Source organism: Microplitis demolitor, chromosome 5, assembly GCF_026212275.2.
Source record: "Microplitis demolitor isolate Queensland-Clemson2020A chromosome 5, iyMicDemo2.1a, whole genome shotgun sequence".
Taxonomy (NCBI): Eukaryota; Metazoa; Arthropoda; class Insecta; order Hymenoptera; family Braconidae; genus Microplitis; species Microplitis demolitor.
In genome coordinates this window covers 4,852,022-4,873,821 of record NC_068549.1, presented here as the reverse complement: position 1 = coordinate 4,873,821, position 21,800 = coordinate 4,852,022, and the positions used below count along the sequence as shown (strand labels likewise).

General features: G+C 26.0%; 3 protein-coding genes and 1 non-coding gene across 5 annotated transcripts; 3 read left to right on the top strand and 1 right to left on the bottom strand.

Annotated features, from left to right (window-relative positions):
* The first annotated feature begins 423 nt into the window (after positions 1 to 423).
* On the top strand, positions 424 to 4,903 carry LOC103571949 (malate dehydrogenase, mitochondrial). Its single transcript, XM_008550303.3, has 5 exons — positions 424 to 747; positions 1,272 to 1,487; positions 2,764 to 3,036; positions 3,111 to 3,440; positions 4,556 to 4,903. The coding sequence occupies exons 1-5, from the start codon at positions 679 to 681 to the stop codon at positions 4,682 to 4,684; spliced, it is 1,017 nt and encodes a 338-aa protein (XP_008548525.1). The 5' UTR covers positions 424 to 678; the 3' UTR covers positions 4,685 to 4,903.
* A 95-nt stretch (positions 4,904 to 4,998) lies between these two features.
* LOC103571970 (arp2/3 complex-activating protein rickA-like) lies at positions 4,999 to 10,623 on the top strand. Of its 2 annotated transcripts, XM_053739451.1 has the most exons (6): positions 4,999 to 5,763; positions 7,641 to 7,781; positions 8,548 to 8,718; positions 8,930 to 9,292; positions 10,157 to 10,261; positions 10,332 to 10,446. In XM_053739451.1, exons 1-6 carry the CDS (start codon positions 5,278 to 5,280, stop codon positions 10,347 to 10,349), a joined length of 1,284 nt encoding a protein of 427 aa, XP_053595426.1. In that variant the 5' UTR covers positions 4,999 to 5,277; the 3' UTR covers positions 10,350 to 10,446. The 2 variants fall into 2 exon arrangements, with proteins under 2 accessions (XP_053595426.1, XP_008548554.1); XM_008550332.2 differs by having other exon boundaries at positions 10,157 to 10,623.
* On the top strand, positions 7,378 to 7,496 carry LOC128667869 (5S ribosomal RNA). Its single transcript, XR_008403786.1, has one exon. It is a non-coding gene; the product is annotated as a 5S ribosomal RNA (ribosomal RNA).
* A 2,311-nt stretch (positions 10,624 to 12,934) lies between the features above and the next one.
* LOC103571950 (14-3-3 protein epsilon) lies at positions 12,935 to 19,984 on the bottom strand. Its single transcript, XM_053739453.1, has 4 exons — positions 19,679 to 19,984; positions 16,151 to 16,457; positions 15,475 to 15,818; positions 12,935 to 14,185 (listed from the first exon to the last, which is right to left on the bottom strand). The coding sequence occupies exons 1-4, from the start codon at positions 19,740 to 19,742 to the stop codon at positions 14,130 to 14,132; spliced, it is 771 nt and encodes a 256-aa protein (XP_053595428.1). The 5' UTR covers positions 19,743 to 19,984; the 3' UTR covers positions 12,935 to 14,129.
* Between the last annotated feature and the right edge of the window lie 1,816 nt (positions 19,985 to 21,800).

Genomic DNA, 21,800 nt, shown 5'->3' with positions numbered 1-21,800 from the left:
AGGTCTCATTATCTAATCAATATTTTTTTTATTACTTCTATTATTTACTATTAAAAAAGAAATGTTCATTTATTACCTTCATATTTAATGTACAATTACATTATCCATTAATCCATCAAACAAGACCGGATGTAATTTAAATAAACTAATTAAAAACACGTAGATATATAAATATATAACAACAATAAATAATTATATGAATGTAATGATTAAAGTATAAATCAATAATCACTTTTACATATTTAATGTATGCTAAATACTGGATACAAATTAGCGCGGGAGAATTCAGTGTTTTCAACAAAAAATTCCTAGAATTCAAGTTGACAGTTAGCACAGACGATGACGAGTTTATAAGAATTTAATTGGTCTAGAAAGAACTGGCTTCATTGATATTTGAAACTGGGCTTTAAGGCATCAGTTGAAAAAATCTCACTAGGCCAACAATCACCAAGATCAATTTTTTTTAAGAGATCCAACATCATCATCATCATCCTACTTGGAGCGCTTCCAGCAACGAACTAGAACTACAAAAGAGGGACGACGTGTATCGTAGAAGGTCGTTTGGGTGTCATTTAGGGGTTATCGTCTAATTTAATAAAACCACATAAAATTTATAAATTAAAATTTTCAAAATACAATTTAAATTGTGTCAATTAATTGATTTTTAAAATTTTAAAAATGTTGCCACGTTTTATTAAACCTGCAGTTATTGCTCAAGGAGCTAAACAATTATCAACCAGCACTCAGGTAAAGAATTTTAAATTTTAAATAATTATTTTATGTATTGCAATAAATTCTATGTTATTTTATAAAACCTTGATATCGTTATCTAATAACTGCTACTATAATTTTTCCACACTTTACGTTCATTAATAAAAAATCATTTTGTAGATAATTATTTTTACATTGACGACATTGATTTTTAAATTAATAAGTTATTCAATGAATTATGCAACTGACTTAAGATAAAATAATAATTTTACCAAATAATTATTTAAATAAATTTTATAGTAATTTTGAATGAGTAAATGTATCAGGCATAAGTCAATTTTTTAATTATACATAAAAAAATTAAATAATTAAAATAACAAAATTTGAAAAAATTGCATGTACTGATATTTGAATTTTCTAAACGTGCATTTTTTTATTTTTATTTTATTTCATTATTTCAAAGTTTTAAAAATTGTCAGATGTCCGCTAACTTAATCGTCTTCAATTTTGAATATTAAATTTATATTTAAATAAATAAATAAATATTTTTATATTTCTAGCGAAATGCCAAAGTCGCTGTCATGGGTGCCAGTGGTGGTATTGGACAACCATTATCACTTTTGCTAAAGCAATCACCTCTTGTAACAGAATTATCTCTTTATGATATTGTCAATACTCCTGGTGTTGCTGCTGATCTGTCCCATATCGACACCCACTCAAAAGTCAAGGGTTTCACTGGTCCTGGAGAATTGAAGGATTCGCTCCGAGGTGCTCAGGTAAATTATTTTATTGAAATTTTTTTTATTGTCTATTTGATTTATTCAGTTGTTTTTTGGTAAATAAAATAGTAGAAATAACAAGTTGATTTCAGGCGAGGGTAAAGTTGACTGTCAGAGCCAAAGTCAAGGGCTGATATCACTCGCAGTCTGAAATGATTTTATCCCGTACTACGCACTATATTTTTTTAGATTGTTGGCATTGATATGTATTTTAATTATGAAAATACATATCAGTGGAAATTTAAGTACTTTAGCAGAGATACCAACGACTTTTTATTAATTTAATCATTTTTTTTAATGAAACTCATATTATTTTTTTAACTTCTGGCAATGAAAATTTGAAATTCAAAATTAAAAAAAAAAGGAAGCTATTGTCAGTGTGAAAAAAATTCTTTTTAAAAATATTCAAAGAAAATTCTACATGTGGAACTTTTCTGATTTTGAAAGTAAAAAAAAAGTTTACATAGGATTTTATATGAGCGAATTTTGAGTAAAAATAGATCCTTTTTAAAACATATTTTTACTTCATTTTATCCTCGTTTCAAAAAAGTTTCCATTTGAAACCAATAGCTCCCTAAGAATGTTCATAAAAAGTTCCAAATTAGAGATTTTGGAACTTTTTCGGAATCCGGTTAAAAACGTTCTATTTTTACTAAAAATTCGCTCATATAAAATCCTAAATAAACTTTTTTTTTTACTATTAAAATTATAAAAATTTCACAAAAGTTCTACTCGAAATTTTAATCTGTCTCAAGTTTAGAAGTTTTAAATTCAGAACTTTTTTGGAACGAATTTTTTCTTACGGACATGGTTTCGGTCCGATTTTAAAAATTCGAGTTTTCATCAGATCTCGACGTTTTGAAGTCCTAAGAAAGTTTTCTAACTACTTCTGTACGCTAATTTTTGTCGTACGATATCTTCCGAAGGAATCAACTGATTTAGACGCACTTAGTGACAATCTCAGAGCTCATCAAAACAAATCTGATTCAATTTTGAACTCGATCGATCTAGCAGTTTACGAGTTACACAAAAAATGAAAATAAAAAAATTTTTTTGAGGTTTTTTTCATGTGACTCATAAACTACTTGCCCGAATTGCCCCAAAATATAATCAGTTTTGAGTCTTGATTTCTTGGTTTCTTCCTGAAAGATGAAATCGATCAATTTCTGTCCTCCAAATTGCATTGATTCGTTTCGACTGGCAAGCAGACATTGAAACTCAGTTTTAATGCAGGCGATATAAAAAATATATTAACTTATTTATTTATTTCAAGGTTGTCATTATTCCTGCTGGTGTCCCTCGTAAACCAGGAATGACCCGTGATGATCTTTTCAATACAAACGCATCAATCGTAAGAGATTTGGCAGTAGCTATTGCTGAAGTTGCTCCAAAAGCTTTCGTCGCTATTATTTCAAATCCTGTTAACAGCACAGTACCTATTGCCAGTGAAGTTTTACAAAAAGCTGGTGTGTATGATCCAAACAGAGTTTTCGGAGTAACCACATTAGATATCGTTAGATCTAATGCCTTCATTGCTGAAGCTAAGGTATTTATTCTTGTCATTGTGACAGATAATTTTTAATCATAAATATTTAATTGATTTTTTTATGATTTTACAAGGGTTTGGATCCTCAAAAAGTTTCAGTACCAGTAATTGGTGGTCACAGTGGTATTACCATAATTCCTGTTATTTCACAAGCTAAACCAAGTGTCTCATTCCCAGATGACAAGCTTAAAGCACTTACTGAAAGAATTCAAGAAGCTGGAACAGAAGTTGTTAAAGCTAAAGCTGGAACTGGTTCAGCTACTCTATCAATGGCGTATGCTGGTGCTCGTTTTGGTTTTTCATTAATTCGGGCACTCAATGGTGAACAAAATATCATCGAATGCGCTTACGTCAGATCTAATGTTACTGAAGCCAAATACTTTTCAACTCCTGTTCTTCTTGGCGTAAGTTTAATTTTGTCATTACCAAATAGATATATATATGTCGTAGATACATCGTGAAATTAGACATTTCATGAACTGCAGACAGATCGTGTAATGTTGCAGAATTACATGACGTGTCTAAGTTATTTAGACAGTTCGTGAAATTTTAAATGGCGGTATATGTGAATGCGGATTAAATAAAAAAACGAATTAAATTTTTTTTATTAACTCATAGTAAGCAAGCATGATATTTACTACTACATGACACGTTTGCTTTTTTACAAGCACACCTTTCAGTTGTGCATTGCATGTCCGGAGCTTTACACGAGCATTGAAAGTATCTCTGTCCTCTCACGGTGTGTCTAATATATATATCTATATATATTAGACTGCTTAATAAAATCAATATGTTTTTCGGTCTCATACGAAAATTAAATTGAATGTAACAAAAAAAAAGTGGGTATCAAGTTGGGTCTACCAACTCATTTAAAAAACGCGCAGTCGTTCGAATAAAATTTCTCCTTTAAATAACATAGACAATTTTTTTTTTTTTTTAGTTGAAAATTTATAACTCGTTAATAGATCAATAAATTGAAACAACCACAACATGTTTTGTAAAGAATTGAATGCTCTACAAAAAAAGTCTTATAATTTTTTGATAAATTGAACCGTTGAAAAGTTATTTTTTTACGAAAATTTCAGTTTTTTTCCAAATGATTAATTTGTAAAACTTATAACTTTTGAACAGTGAGATTTATCAAAAAATTATAAGAGACCTTTTTTGTAGAGCATTCAATTCTCTATAAAATTTATTAAGGTCGTTTTAATTAATCGGTCCGTTAACGAGTTATAAAATTTCAAAACAAAATTTTTCCATATTATTTAAATGAGAAATTTTATTTAAATAAGCGCGCGTTTTCTAATTGAGTTGAAAGACACAACAATACCAAATTTTTTTTTGTTACATTCAACATAATTTTCATATGGTACTGAAAAAAAAAATATCAATTATATTTTGCATAGTCATATATATATATATATATATATATATATATATATATATATATATATATATATATATAACGTATTGTTTAATATATATAAAATAAATAAAATTATTATTTATTTACTTATAGAAAAATGGAGTAGAGAAGAATCTTGGTTTGGGAAAACTGAGTGGTTTTGAAGAAAAATTGTTGGCTGCAGCAATTCCAGAATTGAAGAAAAATATCCAAAAAGGTGAAGACTTTGTGAATAAAAAGTGAATATCTATGTAAACAAATAATAGATTATTAACACACGTAATTAATACGTCTCAATTAAAAAAAAAAAAAAATTATAAACAATTCGTAAATAAAAACCCAATTCGCATCCTACAAAAAAAATAAATAAAATTTCGCATTTACTGCAATTAGTGCGAGTCATATCTAAGTATCGTAATGTGAAATAGTACAATTGAATAAATAAATGAATAAAACGATGAATATCAACACGAATTATATTTTATTTTAGTATAGTACAGAAATAATTATGAGAGCCCCGACTTTATTTAGCTTTTGAAGGTTTGTTTACTTCCTTACTATTTATTTTTATTTTAATCTTCCAAGTACTCGATTATTTTCGACAATATCGCAGTATACATTAATTAACATATATATAGTATACTAGGATTAAGTAATCAATTGAAAGTAGTAACTAGTGTTAGATTGTGGTTCTGAAAATAATCAGGTTATTAAAAATAATTATTTATTGTAAAATAAATTATGTGAATTTTTATTAAATATTATAATTAAAATACAATCGGAGTAAAAGTTAATGAAAGAAAATTAATGGTATTAAATACAATTAATAAATAATAATGACATCTTCAGAGTATTTTTTGACTGATGAAAAATTAAGTCCGAAAGTTATCGCCCAGCTTAAAAAATTTGAATTAAATTTCGATATTAATGAAGATGATCCAGACTCTCGAGCGCTAAATTATTATGATAAAATAAAAGCAGATCAATTTAAAATATTTGACGAAAAGTTTTGTGTTAAAAATAGTGATAATTATCAGCTTGATGTAATTAAGCGGCAAGCGTTGATTGAGAAGGATGTGAATATAATGGGACCTCATCATTTAGATAATTCTAAAATAGACGAATCAAAACAAGCAGCCGTTAATTTTTTTGTTGATGAGAATATTGAATTTACTCGGGGGATGATAAATAGGTCTGCTGTTAAATTTAATGAAGAAAGTAATAATTTTAATAAAGTGAAAACACAATTGAATAATTCACTGGAACCTGTTAATTTAATCGTTATCAATTCGGAGCCTGAATTTGAATCTAAAATAACAAATGTAAGTTTTTTTTTAAATATATTGTTGTCAAGTAGCATAGAGACAACATTAAGATGTCATTAAAATGTCTTTCCATGTAATACTCTTATCTTGGCATTGTGACATCTATAAGATAGCAGTTTTGAAGCTGTTTCTGGACTTATTGTAAAGGCACCAAAATGTTGACAAAATTATCATAAATTCGTTACCAAAAAAATATCTGCTTAAAAAACGATACAAGTGACGGCAAAATGTAAAATTATAGTGACCACAGATTTTTGAAACTGAAATTCCCTGACTTTTCCAGGTATTCCAGTCAAATAATTTAAAAATTCCCTGACCATATGTAGTAATATTAAATCATTGGAAATATTTATTTAATTCAAAATAAAATGGCAAAAGTCAGTTCAATAAATAATCCATCATTGTCTTTAAATGAAACTTTATTTTATTATTTTTCAATGTTCATACGTTTTTTTTTTATTTATTAAATGAATAATTTTTTATTTTTTATTTTAAATTTATGATTTTATATAACTTACTCTATAATAAAATATAAATAAATTTATCATTTTCACTAGAATAAATTTCATAAATAAGAACGTTTTATAGAATATTAATAAAATATCAATCAAGTACGCGAATAATAAATATAGTGGAACTTATTAGTTCAATACTTATGTATACTTTTAATGTTATTGGTTTCATAACTTGTCAATATGCATGTTAATAGCTTCAAGATCCTGACGATTGGTTTCTACTAAGACTTTTTTTTCTAACAGCCTTCTTAATTCAAACTGCTTCATTTTTTCGCTATTGGAATCAATTTCTACTAATTTTTTTTAAAAATGGTATTACAGGTGCATTCGCGCCGCGCCACTTTTCTAACAGTTTTGACAGAAAAAAAAAATATCGGATTTTTTCAGTCAAAAAAAAAAAAATAAAGTAAAAATTTTTCCAGCTTTGTGACGAAATTCCCTGACTACTCCCTGATTTTTCCAGTATATTCATAATTCCCTGACATTTCCAAGTTTTCCAGAAATGTGGCTACCATGAAATTACAAGTGATTGTCAATTAAGCCATCATCTAAATGATTTTTAAATTGAAATGACTTTTTTAAGAAGGGAAAAAGGACAAATTTTATATGATTCCTAAGACCAATATCTGTACGTTTCATTTATTTAAGAAAACTTGGCTCTGAGACAAAATAAAATTATCTTGTCTTTTTAAAACTCAAGAAGCATAGGGGCAACTTCAATCTTAAAGTTGTCATAAAGATGTTTTTTAAAAGGACAAGGCAATTTTTATTTTGTCTCAAAGCCAAGTTTTTCTAAATAAATAAGACGGACAGATATTGGTCCTAGGAATCGTAGAAAATTTGTCCTCCTTTTCCCTTCTTAAAAAAGTCATTTCAATTGACCAGTCGTTCAGATGCCTCATTTGAAAATTATTTGTAATTAAATCTTTGCCGCCGTTTGTATCAAGTATTTTTTTATTAATGCATTTTCTCTAATTAAATAAAAGTCTTAAATGTTCAAAAATGGAGCAGTGCTCACAAATGGTACTTTTACTCCAAATAAGTTTTATGATTTAACAGCAAGTGTAGATATAGTACAAGACAATCCAATATGATCGTCAACGGTCATATCATGCTCAAACCACCAGTTCTCGTCCGATCACTGAAGTTAAGCAGCATTGAGCGTGGTTAGTACTTGGATGGGTGACCGCTTGGGAACACCACGTGCTGTTGGCACCAACTTTTTTTCTCCACTGTTTCGAATTAGAACTAAAAAATTATTGAGTAAAAGTTATTTTTATCTCGTCTTGTAGGCAGATATTTTTTTGATGACAATATAGCTACTATAATATTTAATGTCATTATGATGTATATTTACAGCAACTGTCCTTCCAACAAAGTACAAATGACAGTTTTATATCAAAAAGAATAATATATTCATTAATTAAATTTGAGTGGTTGAAAATACCTTTTAAAAAAATATCCACGCTTAGTAATTGGATTAAATTTTTTCTAAAAAAGGTAAACAATATTTTATTTATGCAATTAATTTTTACGAGCAACCTACAGTCACTACGACTGCCCAAATATCACTACTAATTTTATAAAATACTCAGAAGAAAACAATTTCTTGCCTCAAAAAATTTTTATTTGCACCAAGAAATTTTATGCATCATAAATTCAATACAAAAATTTTCTTGGGGTGAGAAAAGATTATTTTGGTCAAGAAATGATTCCTTGCACCAAATAATTTTTTCTAGTTCTAAATAACTTTTTGGTTTTAATTCACAATGCGAAAAATTTCTTGGGGTAAGTAAAAATTTTCTTTAGGCAATTAAAGATTTTTTGTATCAATGAATCCTTTTTTTTTCTATGCACACTTTTTTGGCTTTGAGAAGCTTCCTAAAACCAAATGGAAATATAAAACTTTGTTATTTTGGAATAAGTAACGCGATATAAATAATATAGTATATATTCAGTGACATTCAGTCATATTTAGTGACAGAATAATTAAAGATTAATTTATTTAAAGAAAATAATTACGATCGTATTTTTTCTCGCGTAATTTAAATGTAATTCGAATGATACAGATAAATCGATTTATCTCAATGATTGATAATAAAAAAGTGTTGAAACTATGAAAAGGCACAAATTCAAGTCAAAACCTTTATAACGGTACCAAATTTAATAACATTCACTAATTCTATCATACAGATATACCGGGAACAAAATTTTCCTTATTCTCTTAATAATATAGACCATAACTAATATATAATTTATTTAATAGAAATGCCACAGGATTTATAAATTTTTTAACTCAGAATTAAAAATTCATAATGAAAATAAAGAAGAATTAAGTCAAGTGATAACGTTATCACATAATAAGAGCACGGAAAATAATAAAATGTTATTTTTATTGACTGAAAAAATTAATGGAATGAAAGAAGAAGTTACTGAGGTAAACATTTATACTAAAAATGCCCGAGATCTGACACTTTTCTTTTTTTTTTTAAACTAATCAGAATTTTATTCAATGATTTTTAAAAATCCTTCGTACATTTTTTTCAATCAATATTTAATTTATTTGTTTAAAAATAAAGAAAAGATGTCAGTGATCTAGTGACTTTTTTTAAATTTATAAATTCTATTTTATATTAAAAATTTTCCAGATTCGTACTACGAGTGAAACAATATTTACTTTTTTAAAAAGTGAAGTACAAAGCCTAAAAAATATAATTAAAAAATTATCTGACGATAACGATGAATTGATAAAGGAGTTGAAAAATGTTTCTCAGATTTTGGAAATAAATAAATTTAATTCGAAAGATTCTTTTAAAAATCCAGAATCTTTAGGTGTACCACTACCACCTCCCCCGCCACCACCGTTACCTTTGTCGAGGACGCCCAGTGTTAAAAAAACTCCAAAAAATAATAAAACATGTACTCCAAAAAAATGTTTGATGCCACAGGAGACACGACCGGTTATAACAATGGATGATCTTCTTAAAGTGACACTAAGAAAAGCACCTCAGGTTAACGTCCTATTAAATTATTATTATTATTGTTAGGAGTTCGAATCAAAAATAAAATAATTTTCAAATTATTCGTAACTTTACAAATAATTCGAAAATTCCCGAATTATGCAAAAGTTTTTTAATTATTTGTAACTTTTCAAACTACTCGATTCAAATCGAGAGAATTCTTATAAACTTTCAGCTGTCATCAGCGTATTCAAATTTTATTAATTAGTTAAAAAAAAAATTAAAGCCTTAATTTAAAAAAGGACAACGCAGTTACAATTTTGCCGAGATATAGATTTTTAAAAAAATTACAGTTGTAATCAAATCGAAGTTGAATGAAATTTGTCAAAAAATTTTATGTCACTGAAATTAGCTGACGTCTAAGAACTTTTCGATTTTTTTTTAAAACGATACATTTGAAAAAAAAAATATTTCAAAAAAATGCATCTATAGTTTTTTTTATTTTCTAAACGTGCATTTTTTTATTTTTATTTTGTAAGCATTTTATTTTATTATTTCAAAGTTTCAGAAATTGTCCGCTAACTTTACTGTTTTTGATTATAATACTGAAGTTAGCAAAAAATAAACAATTTTTCAATATTTTTTTCAACAATTTAATTTTTAAAAAAACTAAAAATATGCACACATAGAAAATTTAAAAAACTACAGGTGCAATTTTTTGAAATATTTTTTTTTTCTTAATTTATCGTTTTTAAAAAAATTCAAAAATTATTAGACCGGCTAACTTTAGTATTATAAATAATTCGATAACTTCAAATTCAAATTATTCGATCCGAGTAATTCGTAAATTCGAACTATTTGTTCACCCCTAATTATTATTATTAAAAACAAATAATGAATAAATTAAAATTTTAGGAGAAACCAAAACCAGTAGATTCAGATCCTCGACCTGTGATATCCTTGGAGATGCTAAAAAATGTGAAACTTAAATCAGTTAAAAACCGAAGTCACAATTACAAAGTAAGATCACCACATGGTCTAAAAAGTCGTAGTAAATTCCAAAATATAAATCTCTCTCCTATTATGGCAGGAGCAGTTAGTCCTTTGAGTAGAATCCTGAATCAAAAAGAAGGTTTTAAACGCAAACCCAGAAAGATTCTTATGAGTCCTGGAATTAAGGATCAAACCGATGAAATCGGTGACGAATAAACTAATTGAGTTTCTAATAAAATTGACAAGATTTATTGTAAAATCTCTAATTACTTAAAGTTGTTAATTAAAATAATTATTATTATATTTTTAACTCCGTACTTAAAAACCTTTACCATAAAAAGCTGCATTATTTCATTTATGTAAAATAAAATTTTATTTGAAACAAAAATTTTTTGATTATCTTATTTATTTATAGCATTTTATCATGTGGCTTTACAGTTTATTTCGTTTAAATTTGAATTTTATTTTATTTTATATTTTTAAAAATTAAATGCAGTGAAAAATTTATTCGCTTTATTATTTATTGAGACTTTTAAATAATTTGAAATCTTAAATACGATCTAGTTTATCCTGTTGTAGCTCTTGTCAATAATTACATTTTTTTTTATTCCTCAACTATTAATTATGTAGATTTTAAAATTAACCCTCGATTTTTCGTTTAAATTTTATTTTTTTAAATAGAAATTAATTTAATTTAAATTATAATATGCCGATGACAAGAAATGCTAAAAATTTTAATTAAACTAAAATTTTATTTATTAGTTTAATGAATAAACTATAAAATTGGTTGTTATAAAAAAAAATAATTACCTATTATTTTTAAAAATCATGACAAAAATTAAACTACTTAATTGGTAATAAATTATGATCCTTAAGTTAGTAGACAATTAACAATTTTCGGATTTTTTTTTTTAACAAATCAATTACAAAAATAAAAAAATAAAAAATGCACATGCAGAAAATTAAAGAAACTACAAGTGCAATTTTTTAAAATTATTTTTTTTTAATTCATTATTTAAAAAAAAAATCAAAAAATTTTTAACTGTCGGCTGATTTCAGTAGCATAATAAATTTCGTGTAAAAAAAAAAAGATCCATAAAAGTTTGACATGTGGAACTTCTAGACTTGAGACAGATTTGAACTTCTGTGAAACTTTTGTAATTTTGATAATAAAAAGCAAGTTCGTCTGTTACTCAAAATTCAATTACATAAAGTTTAAGATAAACTTTTTTTTTATTATCAAAATTACATAAGTTCAAAAAAAGTTTCACTGGAAGTTTTAATCTGACCCAAGTTTCGAAGTTCTACATGTCGAACTTTTTTGAAATCTTTTTGAAACGAATTTTTTTTTTACACGAGATGATGAAAAAAAATTTTCATTGAAAATGGAATTAATATTTTTTTTACACATACAATAATTACGATATTTACTAATTGTAAATAAAACATGTACTTAATGTTACAAAAAGTTATTTTTTCTCTTGTTATAACTTTCATTCATTCATTTATATTTATCAGTTTAAATGAATATGTCACGGAGGAAGAATTAAAAAAATCACGAAATTAAGGGTTTTTTCAAGTTTCCCCCTCACTTTCTAAAAATATTCCATATCCCGTCATTGCATTAAAATTTTACTAATCAATTAAAGAAAAATTTAAGCATTCATTGAAAAAAGGTCAATTTTGATATAGATTTTAAAAAAAATCATTTACAGTTGACATCAATTGGAAAATTTGTTAAATAAATTTCAGTAAAATTTTCATATCAATTTTCGAAGTTTTCCCACAGAAAATAAAAATTTTCTTGGCGCTAAAGATTTTTCTTTTTCAATTCAAAATACAAAAAAGTTTCTTAAGTCAAGTAAAATTTTTTTTTTCCGTGTAGGCTTAAATTTATTTACTAAATTTCGTTCGACTCCTAGTCGATACCTGAGTAATTTTTTTTCAAATCTACATATCAGCAAAATTGCAACTCTGTTCTTTTTTCAGTTAATGCTTTAACTTATTTATTAATTAATTAATAGAATATTAAAACAATTTTGACAGTTCCGTTATTGAAATTTTTTTTACAAGTAAGTGGTATTGTCCGAGAATGCCCTTAATTAATATGAAAATGTGTTGCTTTGGAATCGTTGATATTTATATATATTAAATAATAAAGTAACGAAAATTATTAACAAATCATGATACAGAGAAATTTATTAATTTGTAAATATTGTATTTAAGTATCACTACTGAATACAATTAACGCAAATAATTATGAAAAAATAAAAAAAAATATAGTACATATTCCGCAGATTTTTTTTATTGTATAATTTTAAATTCTTAAACAATAATTATTATTAATAATATTAAATAAAGTCATGTATACATAATTAAGATTTTATTTTTCAAATAAATTTATTAACTGCCGGTTTATTTATTTTTTTTCATGAGGATACAAGAGAAAAAAAAAACTTTTTATCATTAATAAAAATATGACCAGAAAATTATCAACTTATTTTTTTTTTTTTTTTACAATTATACTCATAATTAATAAAATTTAATATCATCCAAGTGCATCACAATCAATGAGAAATAGACTTGTGATATATAACTATTATAAATCTTACGAAAAAAAACTTACATTAATATAAATAAAATACCATTTTGTTAATTAATTTTTTTTTATCGGAATAATGAAAAGTAGATGCACTGTAGTAAGCTCTAGTTTTTTTTATTTTATTTTATTACAGGTGCTAAGCTAACGATTACCGACGAGATTGTTTATTTATTGCGATGGGTTTGAGATCCTTAATTCTATAATTGTTTTTTTTTATTTTAAATTCCTTAACGTCGCGATTTATTACATTTTAATTAATGCATAAATTATTTCGTACCGCTGTTATTTAAATAATCGATATGGGACAACAAACGTCTTGAAAAGATTTACAAATAATCGCGATTGTTTTTTTAGTAGGAGGGTTTTAAAACGAAAAGAGTAGAGTATTAGCCACCATGATTACTTTTTTTTCTTCTTTATAAGTATAATATTTATAATTTATAAAGTATGTGAATTGCGAGAAGGAACATTTTACACAAATGGAAATTTTTAAATCATTATAAACGTATATTTAAATTCAAATTAAGAAAAAAAAATAATAAAAAATTTAATTAGTGTTTTAGTAAATTTTTTTTTTAAATTTAAATAAATTTTAATACAATGAATATTATGAAAAATAAATCGTATACATAAAAAATAAAATAAAGGGAACAATTGAAATAATAAAAATAAATTTAAAAAAGACATTTAATAATAAGTTGTTAAGTAAATCGTTCGATATGTAAAAATTTTTTAATGTTTCTTCGCGCAAAAATGTCACATTAATTAATAAGAGTACATAATACATAATACAATAATAATTAATATTTTAATTCATTTATGTACTCAGTAATTATTATTATGTTTTTGTATACATGTGCACATATTGTAAATATAGTTGTTAAAAATTTAAACTTACCACAAGATTTATTTTCATTTCCAATTTTTTAAATATAGGTTTTTTTTTTTTTTGCTTTTTTTTTTTTATGTTTTATAAGGTTGTATTATTAACGAGTTATAACTGTAAGTAAGTCACGTAATTACTAAAGATCTCACATTATTTTTTTTAAATTATCCACCCTCTCTTCCATTGTCGTTTTAACCCTCCCTCTTTTCTCTTCTTTTTTTTCCCACCCCGACATCCAACTCCCTCAATTTTAATTCTTTCATTATTATTTTATTATTATTATTATTATTATTATTTTTTGTTGGTTTTGTTTGTTTAATTACTTAATTATTAAGAGTTTATTTGTTGTTGTTTTATTTTTATTGTGTCCCAATTGTATGCGCAAATAACACTCACTGAAACTAAAGTTACGATACATCCTGATCGTCTACATCTTGCGTTTGTTCTTTTTGTTCGCCATCACCTGATAAAGTAAATTGATAAATGAAATTAATTAATTATATTTATCATTATAGGAGATTTATTATTAGCAAGCATACCAATCAGTAGAAGAAATGACGGGAAAAAAAGGATGAAATATAAGTGTGGAAGTAGTTTTAAGGATGAGTATCATTGTCGTCGGGTGCAGGATTATCAACAGGCAGTAACGATTGTTCAGTATCAGACTCTGGATTTTAAAGGAATATATATTAGACTGATAAGAAAAAAATCGACTTTTTTTTCTCGAAACCTTCTACTAAATTAATGTTAATATTTAGAAGCTACTCATTTTCTATTTCCATTTGAATGACATGGGAAAAAATAATTGGTTTGGAATTTTATACCTCGGTAATGACACATAGTGCAGATCTCAGGATATAATATCATAAGGAATTAAACGTTTTACAAAAAAAGCCTCTTATCAATTTTTGATAAATTCATCTGTTCAAAATTTATTGGAGCAGAAGTCCAGTTTATAGTAAATTTCTAGATCTTTTTACTTTTCTGGCGAAACTATCAGAGTTATCACAAAATGTCATAGGATCTTTTTTGTAGACAATTTTATTCTTAACAAAATATCTCTGATAAAGTTTTTTGAAATTCCGCATTGTTTTCTAGTTATTTACATTTTAATGTCAAGCTCTTGAAATCGATTAGAACACCATTTTTTTAAAAAGCTTGATATTAAAGTGTAAATAACTAGAAAACAATGCGGAATTGTCAAAAAACTTTATCAGAGATATTTTGTTAAGAATAAAATTGTCTATAAAAAAGATTCTATAACATTTTGTGATAACTCTGATAATTTTACCGGAAAAGTAAAAAGATCTAAAAATTTACTGAAATTTAACATCGAGCTCCAATAACTTTTGAACAGAAGAATTTATCAAAAAATGACAAGACTTTTTTTGTAGGCCGTTTGAATCCCTACGAAATTATATCCTGAGCTTATCTGTAGTGAGCCATTGCCGAGGTATAAAATTCCAAACTTAAATTTTTTTCTCATGTTATTTAAATAGGAAATAAAAAAATTGCAATGAGTGACCTCTAAATATTAATATTAAGAGCTCATCTTTTTACAGACATCTTATTTTACCTCCCTGCAACTATTTAATAGGTTTCGAGAAAAAAAAGTTGATCTTTTTGAATCAGTCTCATAGTCTTAACTATGAAAATATATATATAAATATATTTTCAAGGCAGTTTAAAAAAATAAATGGTTAGGGTAAAAGTTTATTTATAAATTTATCGGAAAACAATTTAATATCGTACCATCACCCTGCATGTCCGAGGTCCATAAAGTGAGGTTGTCCCTGAGTAGTTGCATAATAAGGGTAGAATCTTTGTAGCTCTCTTCAGATAGAGTATCGAGTTCAGCAATGGCATCATCGAAAGCTGCTTTTGCCAAACGACATGCTCGGTCTGGACTATTCAATATCTCATAATAAAAGACGGAAAAGTTTAGGGCTAATCCTAAACGAATTGGATGAGTAGGAGGGAGTCCTGTCATTGCGATTTCACTCGCTTCTTTGTATGCTATTAAGGACTTCTCAGCGGCTTCTTTCCTGTCAGTGCCAATAGCAAATTCTGCTAGGTAACGATGGTAATCACCCTTCCTAAAAATAAAATAACAATACATTTTATTGTTATGCAATTCAAATATATTCAATAAAAAAAGAAAAAAAATCACATTCCATTCTATTAAATGTTTAATAATAGCCAATAGCTTCATTTTTATTAAATACTTTATATTGAATTTTAATTCTATAAAGTTGTAGTATCAGAGCTTAATAAAATTCCAATAAAGCGAAACAAAGTGATACTGTTACTAAAAGTAAACTTTTTATTTTATTATTTAATTAAAAGTGTAGCGTTTAAAAGGGATAAAAGCTTCAGCAATTTACAACAAATTATAAAAAAAAATATTTAAAAAATATGGATTTCTTACATTTTGTAATAGAAGACTTTGGACTCGCCTGTTGAGGCGCAAGGAATGAGATGCTTATCGAGGACATCGAGAATGTCCGCGCAAATGTCTCTAAGCTCTTTTTCAACTTGAGATCTGTATTGACGAATCATTTCGAGTTTTTCTTCCGCTCCTTTATTTTCTTCTTTTTGTTCGATACTAGAAATTATCCGCCAGGAAGCTCTTCTAGCACCAATAACATTCTTGTATGCAACAGACAATAAATTTCTCTCCTCTACAGTTAACTCGACGTCTAAGGAAGCAACTTTTTTCATTGCCTCAACCATTTCTGTAATATTTAAACAATTTTATTTAGTCATACGAACAAAAATTCATAATCATGCATTTAATATTTTTATATTGATCGTTATATACATGAAAAAGTTTCATAAAGGATAAAAAAGACAAAAGAAAAATAAATAATCATACAAAATTTACACTTTAAGCGATGGATTGTAAAATAAATACTTAATAACAACAGATTGCACGTAAGGGGATGATGGTCGGTTGTAATCCAGTAGCAGCTTTTTAAAAATCGTACGAAAAGATTCGTAGGGACAACCGAACAAGTTCATGTCTGAACAAATCGCATTGACTGAATTGGCTATTCTGTTGATAGGCCCAGAACGGACATAGTTTTTTGAGGATTTTACGGTATTTAACAGTCGGCTATGTCGTAGGCCCGTTTTGGAACAGACAAATTCAAAGCATTCGAGTATTTCTGGTGAGTCAATGTGATCGTTTATCACTTTATAAAACAATGAAATATCGTTAACTTGCTTTATTTTTGCTAGATAATTGACTTGGAGGTAATCATATACTGCGCTAGTGTCCAAATTATTAAATTATCAAATGAAAACTAAAATTTTATTACGACTAAAAAAAATTTCTTGCCCCAAATAATTTTTTCTCGAGTTAAGAAAATTTTTTATTCAATTCATGATGCAAAAAATTTCTTGAGACAAGTAAAAACATTCTTGGAGCGAGTAAAACTTATTTGTGTCAAAAAATCATATTTTTCTGTATATAAATTAATATTTTTCTACTCTTTTGTAAATTTTTTTTGACTTTCCATTAAAAGTGATAAATTTTGTAATTTTGTCAAGTACTAAGTACGGTCAGAAAAAACTGATTTTTATCTATTTCTGAACCTTTTTTTACCATATTATAATAGTATCATCAATCATTGGTTTTTCCATTGAATTTTCAAAAGTTCAGAGTATTTAAGAGCCAGCTATTTCGTAGGCCTGTTTCGGCAGACAAATTCAAAGCATTCGAGTATTTTCGGTAAGTCAACGAGACAACTTATCACTTATAGAAAAATGAGTTGTCAACTTGTCTTATTTTTGCTAGATAATTGATTTACATAAATATTTTTTTTAAATTTCCAGTATTTAAAAATGGTCATTTTCTTCTCATTATCATTTATCTTAATTGAAGAAAACATTTGTATACGGTTGTAAAAGTTAACAAAAGTAAATAAAGTGTAGTGAAATTTATGTAATGAGGCTGAGAATGAGTATAAAGGTGATATATAGTAGTTTGTATAATACAGAAACAGAGGATAGCGGGTGCAGATCAATACTTTCCTTTAGCTATGACCTCCCTTTCTACACCCCACTCCCCGTTTCAAGCGCACCCTCCGTCGTCTTTCAGAACCCTCAAATTTAACCCCAACTTTTTTACACCTTTTCATTCTTTTAAATAAAACTATTCATATATTTTTAACACTTTACATACACATACTTTGCTTTTTTTATCTCTATATCTATTTATTTATAACAGTAATAATCCTGTTAGACCCAACCGTTTATAAAAAATTCTTCAAGTAACAGCTAAATATTTTAATCCCATTTTATACCTCAATAGTTACCGTTCATTTTTTTTACATTAAAATTTTATTTTACTACCCATTAAAATTGCGATAAATTAATAATTGTTTCATATAATTTTAGTACAGTAAATTATCATCTACTAGTACTAAAACGTACGAAATATTTAAATCAATAAATTATTAAATTTTGAATTCTGTATTTTTTATGTTCATGGAAAATAAATGAGTATATTTTTGTAAAAGTAAATTGGAAAAGTATTTTTACAGTACGATCACGTGGATGTTTAGACTTCAAATTTTTTTTTTTTTTTTTTTTTTCCCCAAGTTGAATGATTGGGTTAAGATACAGTTAAACGTTTACTATTAGAGATATCACAGTAGTTAAATATAGTTATTACTTCTATACTAAAATTGCGGCGTAACATATTTATAAATATGACACAAATATGTTAGAAAAAAAAATACTTATTATCAATCTTATATATTTAAATAAATAAAATTTCGACTAATTCTTAATAATTACTGTGACATGTAGCAGACACCAAATTTAAAATAATAAATAATTTTTTAAAAATGGACTTATTAATTTTTAAATTTAAAAAAAATTTTATTTTATTAATTATTTACTCCATTAATAATTAAAAATTTGTCTGCTACATTCACACTCAATAATTATCATTAATTTAAATTCAAATTTCTAAAATTAAATAATTAATATCTGTAAATAATTATTTAGTTCGTTAATTAAGGAAAAAAAAAATGAGTGTAATTTAAATTTTAAAATGAGAAAAAATAAATAAAATACAAGGGTTAAAAATGACATTCAGATAAAAGCGAAGAATTTTAAAAAAATTATCAGACGTGATTTTTCCCATGGTCGATTTCTCAAGGCCGAGGTCAACAGGAGGTAAAATAAGGAGAATAGAGAGAGAAGGAGATAGAAGATGCGCACAACACGTTACTACGTACATAGTAAACTATGTTGATAAAGTTAGCATTTAATTGTCCTGCGTCATAAATCCAGTGATAACTTTAAACAATAATACGTCTATAGATTATCATTAAAAAGTAAAACCTGAGATATGTATCTATCTCGTGGATATAAGTTTGATCAGGCCGCCTAGCAACGTCGTATCCGAGGAGCTCTTTCGATTCTCTTGTCATGAGTATGTAGTATAGGCTAAGCGACAGAATCAACCGAATAAAGAAGAGAGAAAGCGCTTGAGAAAGAGATAAAGCTAAAGAGAAAGATAGAAACTTTAAGTGAGAGAGACGAGTATTGAATGCCAACGAGAACCTTCCATTTAACCATAATATTTGTCTATGTCTATTTAAATAATTTAAATAAATTTATTGCAATTAACCGCCAGTGTAATTGCAATTTAAATTTATTTATACAACAAATTATTTTACTACACATTACTATATATTTTTCACGTACACTTTAGTGTCCTTGTCATGCACCCTACCTACCCTCGACGCTTTCCGGTATCCTGACCATCATGACTAATTTTTATAAAATATATCCTACCATGATATTCAAATAAATTGATGGTAATTACAATTGACATAACGTTTAAAAAAAAATTTATTATAAATACCATGGACAGATAATATGTGTAGTATTTATTATTGAGCCTAAAAAGTATGTAGTAAAAAAATAAATGTGTGCTCACCATCATAACGCTCCGCCTGTTCGGCAAGCTTTGCCTTGTAGACATTATCCTCACGTTCGGCCATTATTTATATTGTATTTAATATAAATATGAACGTAAATGAATGATTTTAAATATTATTATTAATAAATATATCAATTAAATATGTAGTACTACAATGAGGATAGATTTTGTTATAACTAACAACGGCTTCACGTACTGCCGCTCGTGAGCTCACTGAGCAAGATGGCGGCGCCCGCCAACAATCGAAAGCAGTTCCTGGTTAAGCGCAGAATCAAAACGTTACAAGCGTCAGATAGTCAGGGCTTCCTTCTTCCACTTTACATCAACTGTATCGAGCAAATGTATGGCACTCTATGGTAAATGGTATTACTACGCGTTAGTATGACGTCACGTTTTAGACGAAGGATCCAGGGATGATGGAATGGAAACACCTGCCCGGTGCTACTACTCGAACACCTTTTTTTTACAATGGATTTTTTAACTGATAACTGCTTGGTAATTTTTTTGAATTTATTTGATGAGGTTATTTTATTTTAATTGGTTTTTTAAATTTTATTATTCGAGCAGATGTTTATTTAAATTTGGAGAAATAATTAATATTTTAATTGTGAGAATACCAACTTTAATTTTTTTGTCTGGCAGCCATAATTTTGGTAACTTGATTGGTTTAAAAAAAGTTATTTGAATACTTATGATTTTGGCGGGAGTTTTTAAAAATTATTTTTTCAAGACAATGACAATTTAAGCAATTAAAAGAAAATTTTTATTTTTATTTGTTTAAATTAATTTTTTTAATTAATTATTAAAGCAGACATTTATTTAAATTTTTAGAAATTAATTAATATTTTGATTATAATGAATTACAACTGTAATTTTTTTTATCAGGCAGCCATAATTTTGTAAACTTTATTGGCTTATTAAAAAAAATTATTCAAATACTTATGATTTTGGCGGGAATTTTTAAAAATTATTTTTTTGAAACAGAGATAATTTAAATAATTTAACAAAATAATTAAAAGAATTTTGAATTTTTATTTATTTAAATTATTTTTTAAATTTAATTACTTGGGAAGTCATTTAGTAAAATATCAAGAAATTAATTAATATTCTAATTATAATCAATAACAACTTTAATTTTTTTGTTTGATAGCCATCATTTTGTAAACTTGATTGGTTTTAGAAAATTTTTCAAATACTTATAATTTTGGCGGGATTTTTTAAAAATTATTTTTTCAAGACAATTAAAATTTAAACAAAAAAAAATTTTATTTTTGTTTGTTTAAATTAATTATTAAAGCAGACATTTATTAAAATTTTTAGAAATTAATTAATATTTTAATTATGATTAATTACAACTTTAATTTTTTTTATCAGGCAGCCATAATTTTGTAAACTTTATTGGTTTATTAAAAAAAAATTATTCAAATACTTATGATTTTGGCGGAATTTTTTAAAAATTATTCTTTAAGGGCAGTGATAATTAAAAAAATTAAATAAAACAATTAAAAGAAATTTTTAATTTTATTGATTTAATTTAATTATTTGCGCAGCCATAATTTTGTAAACTTGATTAGTTCAAAAAGAAAATTCAAATACTTACGATTTTGGCGGGATTTTTAAAAAATTATAATTTCAGGACAATAATAATTTAAATAATTAAAATAAACTTATTAATTTTGATTTTTATATATATTTATATTTTTTCTTTAAATCAATGTCATTCTATATAAAAAAAATCATAACAATTGTCCGTTTTTTTTTTATAAATTTTATATTTTCGTAGTCATTTTTATTCTTCACACATTTAAAAATTAAATAATCATGGAAATATCAACATAAATTATTTAATAACAAAAAAAATATTCTTTAATGATCTATCTAAATATTTTGCATTATGGGTAATTTTAAAAATTTATATATTATCGATTACCTTTCTCTATTTATTTTAATATTTATCCATCTGAAAACCATAGGCACTTATGATGAATTAATTGAGACCGTAAAATATTTTTACCCTTTTTTTCTACTTAACATTTTCAAGTTCAACATAATTTTTTTGAAAATTCAAATTTAATTACCGATTTAATAATTGTGCTTCAATTGTTAATTTTATAACACA

Coding starts and splice junctions, on each gene's coding strand:
- LOC103571949 (XM_008550303.3), top strand. CDS start 679: ATGTTGCCACGTTTTATTAAACCTGCAGTTATTGCTCAAGGAGCTAAA. Junction 748..1,271: donor AATTATCAACCAGCACTCAG/GTAAAGAATTTT, acceptor TTATATTTCTAG/CGAAATGCCAAAGTCGCTGT. Junction 3,441..4,555: donor CAACTCCTGTTCTTCTTGGC/GTAAGTTTAATT, acceptor ATTTACTTATAG/AAAAATGGAGTAGAGAAGAA.
- LOC103571970 (XM_008550332.2), top strand. CDS start 5,278: ATGACATCTTCAGAGTATTTTTTGACTGATGAAAAATTAAGTCCGAAA. Junction 5,764..7,640: donor TTGAATCTAAAATAACAAAT/GTAAGTTTTTTT, acceptor GTATATTTACAG/CAACTGTCCTTCCAACAAAG. Junction 8,719..8,929: donor TGAAAGAAGAAGTTACTGAG/GTAAACATTTAT, acceptor AAAATTTTCCAG/ATTCGTACTACGAGTGAAAC.
- LOC103571950 (XM_053739453.1), bottom strand. CDS start 19,742: ATGGCCGAACGTGAGGATAATGTCTACAAGGCAAAGCTTGCCGAACAG. Junction 16,458..19,678: donor ACAGGCGGAGCGTTATGATG/GTGAGCACACAT, acceptor TAAATATTACAG/AAATGGTTGAGGCAATGAAA. Junction 15,819..16,150: donor AAAGTCTTCTATTACAAAAT/GTAAGAAATCCA, acceptor TTTTATTTTTAG/GAAGGGTGATTACCATCGTT.